The following is an 8,410-nucleotide window of genomic DNA, read 5'->3' as shown; positions in this document are numbered from 1 at the left end:
AAGCCCTCCCTGCTGACTGCACATTAGTGTCCAGCAGATCAACAAACCACCCTAGAGCAAATCTTCTGCTTTTGGTGAGATGATGTAGTGGTAAAACTTGACCAAGAGTATCTGCATTTTCTGTAGCAGCTCATCAACAGCATTTATCATTGAGTTAATTTATTATCAAGCCAATTTACAGAGAGCCACACAGCTGGGCAGTGAGAGCCATGAATAGAACAAATATTCTGTTCTCCACTGCTATGTGCTCTTGAGACCCTGTCTCAAATTTAACACCTGCTAATTGTGCTTTTGCATCCAAACAGCTCAGAAGATTGAAAATAATAGAAGCTAAAAACCCATCAAATATCAAGAATATGACTCTAACCCTGCTCATTCAAATTTAAGAGAGCTTCAATAAAACCTAAATCGCTCAAGTATATTTTGTACAGTCAGAACAAGAGACTTCTGGTTGTTTTTTACCTTTATTAAGTTTTGGAACTTCTTATTGCTTTGGAGCAGGTCTTTATAGTGACTAACAGCTTCATTGTGCCCACAACAGAAGACACCGTATTTTTCTTTCATTCTCTCTCCATTTTCACCTGAAAACTAATTGAAAATATAAGAAGGAAAGACATGAATCATTAAGAGTAAATCCACCTCTACGGCAGGACCCAGGTTTAACACGGTTTTATGGTAACTGACTTCTGAGACATTTCTTCAATACTCCAATTTCTTCTCTACCAGAAACACGAGATTTATGCAGTGTGATGTGTGAGTGCATGGAATGCCACAGGATAACCAAGTACTAGATGATGCTGGCCATGATGAGACTTTTTAAAAGGATTTCTGGGCCTCTGCACTTAAAAAGACTGAGGACTGTAAAAGGTGAAGACCCAACACCAGTTACAATAAATGAAGGAAATTGTTGAGTCAACTCCATACCAGAATGGGCACTAAAGCTGAAATGAGTTCCAAAGATCTTTCCTGCATTCTTAAAAGGTCAGAACCAAGAAGCTTGGCATTAAATGCAGGAGAGCCACATTTGGGATGGACACCAGAAATGTGTTACTTTGCTTTTGGAAGAGATGAAAACCAGAACCAAACCATCTAGAGCTGCATATCCCTCAAGATGCCCAAAGAACATTTAATGAGCATTTCCTGCTTCTTGGGACCGGATATGTTCCTGGGAGTCATGCTCACACGTTACACTGGGAAGAGAATCTTAAGCCTAGTATTAAATTAATCTTTACATAACATAACCTAATCTTACAGTTAGGATTTTAGAAATTTAAGTGTCAACAACACTGGTAGATTTTGATCCACACCTGCTTTACCAAGAGGTCTCCAATGTTCTGGATTACGTAATTCCGCTCACTGCCTTCTTCCAAGGATTCCTTCCGTCGCTCCTTCAGCTGGAGCAGAAATTGCCCGTGCATCTCCAGCAGCTCATCCACACAGGGGAAGAGCTTGTTGATGACAGCATTTGGGAACTGCAGCTCCTCTCTCATGGCTCTGGAGTACACCTTCAGCATTATTTTCAGTGTCCTAACATGGTGCATTTCAGTTTGCATTAATTCTGGGCAAGAGGAAATAAAAAAGTATCCAAAGTCATTTCTGTGCTGTGCAGTGATTAGTGAGATAGAAAAGAGCAGGCTCCAACAGCCACCATCTTTTGCACCACCTTCTTCTTTGCCACAATCTTTGCATCACTGATGTGGTGCTCTTAAATTTGCCTTGTTAATCTCCCAGGCAAACAATGGCTGACCCTACATTTAACCACATCTCCCAGTTACAGTTGAGCCGTTCCTTAATTGTATAGCTGGGCTTTGCTGCTTACACAGGCATACTGAAAACTATGGGTTGCTTAAAATCATTAACAGGGAGACTTGTGCACACTAAGACAGGACACAGACTTGAAAATCTTCTCTCAATTTTAGTTTACAAGCACAAGTCAAAATTAGAGCCAACAAAAATTATTTCTGCTTTGTTTCAAAAACAGTGGGACTACAAAATAGAAAAAGTGATAAGAATAACAAATACTCTTACCATAAATGACATCTTGCCTTTTTATAATGTCTTTCTTTTGCTTTTTTACATAAGACTGTTCCACTGCAACACTCCAAGACTCTGCCTCAAACTCATGAGCATCTGTTTCTATTTCACTTCGGAGGGATACAGAATATGCATCTAGACCAAAAGCACATTCAATTATTATTAAATTGTTTCCCACCAAATCCCTCATTACCATCATTAAAAAACAACAGCAAAACCATCTCAGTGCTGCTTTAAGACCGTGTAAGAAATGGCATAAAACTCCTGAAAAGCACAGAATTTCCATACCTTCCAGAAAAATGGAGTCTGCTGTTGAAGGTGCAAGTGAGACAACATCATCTGAAGTCTGCTTAAATTTTACAAAGCCTGAATCCCCTTCATCCATGTCTCCTGAAATTAACCTAAATGGCCAAAGAAATTAGACCAAGGGACCAAAACAGAACATTAACATTTTTTCAAATTGCTTGACCAAAAAAACCACCACCAAACTACTTTAACAAGCATCTTTCCTAAACTATAGTGCAATTAATCTAAAATAAATATATAAAAGCTATCATTGCACTCCAACTTTAAACAGTCAGATCAGTTTAGCAACTCCACCACTGAAATGTAACAGGTTTAATTAGAGCAGCATGAGGGAGTGTGTAACTTCTGGTAGGACATTTTAAAAAGACATCACCTGGTGACAAGCCACAGCCAGTCCAGAGTACAAAGGGGATGGTCACTGAGAAAGGAGCATAACTGTGGCACAGCTACTTACACCAGCAGATAGCTTTGAATTTGGCTACTATTTTAAGCCAGGTATCCTGCAATTTAAAATACTGCTGTCTCCTATACTAGTCAGGACTAGCATAACCTAGAATAACTGGACTCAGAAGAGAGGACTGAATTTCAGCAAGTCTGAAGACAAAGATACCCATGAAAACCATAATCTAGACAGAGATATTCAAATACTGCCCTGTTTTAGATTACATCTTTGAGGACACAGTACAAAGAGACTAAAGGCAAGGTGATATAAACAACAAAAACCAGCTTACTGTTCAGGGAAATTAATTTCAGCATTTAAAGCTCGATAAATCTCTTTTGAGTTTGAAAGCCTAAGTCAGTTCTTGCTTTAGTTCTGTAACTGCTTTTTTCTTTTCACACCGAGGAGGTGGGGGGGTGCAGCAGAAGCAAGTGAATTAGAAAAGAAGCCGTTTACTCACCCAAATTTATTCACGGCTCCAGCAGTATTCAGTGAAGACTGAGAAGTTCCCCTTTGGGCGATAGTCATACCGAGATTCCGGGAGAGTACTGGGGTGCCATCCGGTCCCAGGAGGAGACTTCGGGGTTGCTCCTTCAAAGAAGCAGCTAGAGAGGCAAAAATTGAATTGGTGCTGAGAAAATGAGGCGGACACTGCAGGTCCCCTGCTCGCAGACCTCTCTCCGAGTGCGGACGGAGAACCGACAGGATCTTGGATGTCAAGAGCTCGTTGTCCAAAAAAACATTCTCATTCCACTTTCTTGAAAAGGAACCACAAAAAGACAGCTCAGGGTGAGCTGGAATTGCATTGCTTCTGCCGCTGCTTTTTGAATTTGTATTCCCCATGCTCACCACCGGCTGCCCTCAGACCTGGCACAGTAAAGTGGCCCCAGAGATGCACTGTTTTTATACTACCTGTGATCCTTCTAGAAATGTAAAGCTGCCACTTAACTTACTGTATTGGCTAAATCAGCAGGTCTGAAGTGCAGGAAATTGGTCCCTACTGTGCCCATTTAGTGTGGAAATTGCAAAGTATCTTCTCCTTTAGTAAAACACCAGAACCTACACACAATTATTCACACCCTACCGTATAAGGGCAGAGAACATTTCATGGCAAACAAGAAAAATCTGAGAGCACACAAACCCCACAAGTTCTTTGTGGTGCTTATTGCTCCAGAGTGATTTATATCTGCATGTGCACATGCTGAACGTAATAGGTACCAGAGCTAAATTTAATTTTAATACTGCAGGTTTTTAATGCTTTTTAAATCTAGGCAGACTGTGAACTGGAAAGGTATTTAAAACTTTAATCACTATTACACAATATGTGGAAGCCTGTAATAGACTTATAAAAAATGGATACAATTATTTAGCACTAATGTCTGTAACGAATGATAAGGAACAGGAGACAAAATACATCCTTTTAAAAAAGGAACTTCAGGGACATCACAGATGAAGAATCAGCCAGGCAATCTTTAGAACACCACTGACAAGGTCTGCAGCTGCCCTTTAGCCAAAGTGCTTCTGAGGACATGGGAGTGGGAGAGATCTCCTGGATCCCTGAACCCAGGACTCTGCCACTGCCAGCAGGCTTTGTCTCACCCCCAGCCCAAACTCCTCTCCCAATACTGTGTCTGGGAGGCTGCTCAGGACCAGGCTGCTGCAGCAGCTCAAGAGGGTCTCCAGTGCCCAGACAAGGTTTACACATGACCAATGTACAGCTTTTCTTGTAAAAACACTGGTGTCTACACATCCCCAGAAATTCCCCCTTCTTAGTCTCCACTCCTCAGGGTACTTCCACCAACAATTCTCTCCCTCCACTTCTGCTTTGCTCAAGGAAACGCAACAAATCAAAGTATTCATGTTTCCTCTTATGAAACAGGTTTTTCCACATTTCTTGATATCTCATACTCTATGTCTAGTTGTCTCTCATTTCCTCTCCTTGCAACAGTGGGCTGGAGTTGCATTATGGCTGCAGGGGAGGTTCCATCACTGGCATTTAATGGAAGCTGTATCACCACACTTTTTCCTGCTGGAAACACCTTTCCCAAACCCTGTTTAGGTTTGAAATCTCCTGGCTACACACAGAACTCATTCTCAGTCTACAATAAACTAGGTAAACTGCGTCCTCTTCCACCATCTCCAAATGATGAGCTCCAAACCCCTTGTCCTAAAAGAGGAGACTAAGGAGATTGTAGCAAGATTTGTAAAGGTGGATTTCTTAAACAAAGGCTTAATAATACATGTCCTCCCATTTCCACTGGGGGAAGTATTGAAATCACATGCTACCAAGTTCTCTTTCTGTGCCTCACCAGCAGAGAACATGAAGTTCTGTTTCACCATGGTAGGCCAAATCTAAAATCCTCGAGGCAAAACATGGGGAGAGGGATGGGGGAGACAAACACCACCACCTACACCTCTCTCAAAATGTATTTCCCTTTCACACCGATACAACACCTTTGGCTTTTTTTGGACTCTGCAGTGTTATACTGTGGGTAAAGTCATACAATGCCCATGCTATTAGTCATTCCTTTAACTTGAAGCTTCTGCTTTTGACTATGGAAAATAAGTCCTGGCTGCCTAGCAGAGCCTGCCCCAACAAAAAGCCATTTTCTGAGTTCAATTAGCACTGTCTGCACACTGCTGAGAGTCGGTATCGATCGCTGTTCACCTATCACCCAGACCAGACTGTATACCACAGAGCTGTTCCAACCACAAGCCCTACAGCCAACTTTTCCTATTTTCATTATTCCTTACTGTTTCCTATTTTAGCCTCTGCATTTTCTCCTAAGTGCACAAAACCATTCTCAGTAACACGAACAGCCACTTACCTTCTTGTAACAATTATTCCCTTTGCATTACCTCTTAGTAAGCACCATTTCATACAAAAGGGCACCTTGCAATGCAAGTCAAGTGACACTCAACAAAAACACATGAAACACACGTAGTAAAACTTGGACTTTCATGTCAGCTCTGCTTCTTACAGCCACAGAAGCAAGGCAGAAAATAATTCTGCTCATGTTACAGGCAATCACCTGAGAGCCAAGAAACCTGTTCTGTTAATGCAGACCTCGTAATGGCTACACATTAAAATGCCATTTAAATTATACACCTATGACCGTGATGGTCTTTTCCAGTAGCAAAAATCTATTTCCAAGCCCATGCTGCAACAGAGCTGTTCTTTCTGCTTGGCTTTTTTTTTTTTTTCCTCTCCCAGATCCTTTTTCCCACTTTGTTTCAACAAAGATTTATGTTCAGACCATTAGTGCTAGCTTGTCTTAGAGATTTCTAGCAACCACTAGCTGCAGGCAAGTTTTAAATAGACAATTATGAAAATCTGATGTAAAACAAAGTTCACAGTTCTAGTCTTTTCAGAGGCCAGAGAATAGACAATCAATGAAAAACTAGCTTATTGATCCCTTTTCACCATGATATTTTGAGGTTACACAGCAAGAAGGTATAAAGAAAAATAAAAAGATAAAAAGATAAAAACACACAGGAGATTGCTAGGAGCCTCTAAGCCATTCCCAATAGAAAAAAAAATGAAGCCATCTTATTAAAAGAGACCTTTTCTATACTTCAATAACACACTGTGTATAGCCTTTAAAACATATTAAAGAAAAAAATACAATCGAACAGATAAGCCTTGAGCACAGAAATCATTCTTTAGTACAAACCTGGGGAAATGCACTGGGGCGAACTTTGTGGAGATCCAGAAGGTCTGTGCTGCAAATCTTTCTGCTACAGGAAAAAATACAATATTCTTACACATACAGACCAAACTTTCAGTTCAAAATGAATCATATTTTTCCTATGGTATAGCACTCACTGTAAGTGAAGCTGTACACTGGATGTATAAAAGATTTCACACTGTAACAGTTTTGCTTTTTCACATTCCAGAAGAATGGGATATAGACATTAACACTTTGTATAAAAATCCCATCAAGCATAAATTTGGTTGAAATAGAACCAAAAATGAAGTTACAGCTGAATTAAAGCCAAGATAATAAATAATGTATTAAACAAAAGCACACCCTTTATACAGACAGTCTTCACCTAACACTTCGTTGCCCTTTAGTTGACAGCCATACTAACTGAACTAACCCAGCCAATTTCCACAAAAATTTAGACTGCCCATTTAAAATTGCATCTTTGTTAACCTGCACGACTTTCTGGTTCTAGGATATCACAATTCATTGAGATACAATTTACTGAAGATGCAAAGAAATTAAATAAGTGATACAGCCTGTAAGAAATAGCTTTTGGGGAATCTGGCTTCACTTTGAGGATCTCATCTCTGAATTCACTCCTCGTACCATTTTGTGCCCCCGCTCCCTCTTTTCTCTCCTCAGGGGTGGTTTGTTTGGGCTGATTCAACCATGACAGTTTTGGTAAAGAGTGGAAATGAAAGCATCAGAGCAAGTGAATTTTGTTGGTTTAAAAGGAAAATGCACAATGCCTTGAGATGTTCAACAGTCTGTATCAAAACCCCTACAAGAACATTTCTGCCCTCCAAAGAGTTCCATTCTAAACCACCAATGGCTGAAAGCTCTTCCTCTAACTGCCCAGGTTTGAGCTGTTCTGCTCTCACTCTTCCCCTCCTCACAGCACTCCTAGTCTGCTATCAGACCCTGAAATCATCAACACTTGCAGGTTAAAATAAACTAGAATTCCCTCAAGTTCATAAAGTTATAAAGAGGAGGAAATTATTTCTAAACTGACACCAGAATAAAAGACTGACAGACAGACAGCCATCTGAGAACAACCTCTGACCTCTCAGGCAACCACAGGCACCAGTGACAGATAAAAAATGAACAGCACAGCAAGAGATAAAGTTCATCACAGTTCAAAAATTAAATTACTTATTCTGTGTTGCTCAGCTTATAAATAATATGCAACTGTTATAAGCAAATTCCACTCCACGCCTCACACTCTTCTGTCTGCTTTGGGATGGCACAAGCTGATAAAATAGAGTGGTGTAAAATTCAGAGGTATGACATAATTCAAGTGTGTTCCAAAAAAAAGTGATGGGTTTGAGCCTTCTTATAAGGGTGAGGCTCAGTTCAGCCAGACACAAGCAATAGTCAGTAGTTTTCAGTGCAGCAATCAAACGTTTCACTTTAGTTGCCCTACATACATTGTCATTAATGACTGTAATGACAAGTTAATAACTACTTGATGTCTTGAGGATGTAGGGCAAGCCTCTGTACTGATGTAAATTAAAACACTTGCACTAAATTAAACTCATTATGTCAAGCACTGTTATTACAAAATTAGAACAAATTTTAAAGCCCACCTTGGGTCTGCTGCTGCTGCATTCAGCCAGTAAACTCTTGCAGTTCTTATGGACGTTCACTGCACAATCTGAAATGTAAAAAGACTGAAATGATTCTTGTCAATCCTGCCTCAGGAAAGCAAGAGTGACACACAAAAGAGCTTAATTTTGGAAGAGATGCAGAGCAAGCTCAGGTGTTTCAGCGAGCATCCCTGTGCATGTTCTGGTCTTGATTTTACACCAAATACTCCAGCAATTTGTTGCAGAGGAAGAGCTGCCCTTCTGCAGAGCTTTAGCAGGAGCTGAAGGAACTACAGTAAAGGTCAAAATGCCCCAAAGAACCATCAGAGTATCACCTC

The 8,410-nt window shown here is 40.4% G+C and overlaps 1 protein-coding gene across 1 annotated transcript in view; it reads right to left on the bottom strand.

Annotated features, from left to right (window-relative positions):
- Nucleotides 1–8,134, bottom strand: part of LOC103769009 (rho guanine nucleotide exchange factor 18-like) — a 13,126-nt gene extending 4,992 nt beyond the window's left edge. The window contains exons 1-7 of the mRNA XM_008936176.1: nt 8,073–8,134; nt 6,454–6,514; nt 3,240–3,384; nt 2,323–2,435; nt 2,029–2,169; nt 1,308–1,558; nt 463–588 (exon numbers count right to left, since the gene is read on the bottom strand). Of these exons, the coding sequence (XP_008934424.1) occupies nt 463–588; nt 1,308–1,558; nt 2,029–2,169; nt 2,323–2,435; nt 3,240–3,307 (699 nt within the window). The 5' untranslated portion in view covers nt 3,308–3,384; nt 6,454–6,514; nt 8,073–8,134. The remainder of the gene's footprint in view (nt 1–462; nt 589–1,307; nt 1,559–2,028; nt 2,170–2,322; nt 2,436–3,239; nt 3,385–6,453; nt 6,515–8,072) is intronic.
- Between the last annotated feature and the right edge of the window lie 276 nt (nt 8,135–8,410).

Source organism: Merops nubicus, unplaced genomic scaffold, assembly GCF_000691845.1.
Source record: "Merops nubicus isolate BGI_N331 unplaced genomic scaffold, ASM69184v1 scaffold16842, whole genome shotgun sequence".
Lineage (NCBI taxonomy): Eukaryota > Metazoa > Chordata > Aves > Coraciiformes > Meropidae > Merops > Merops nubicus.
This window is presented reverse-complemented; position numbering and strand designations above follow the sequence as displayed.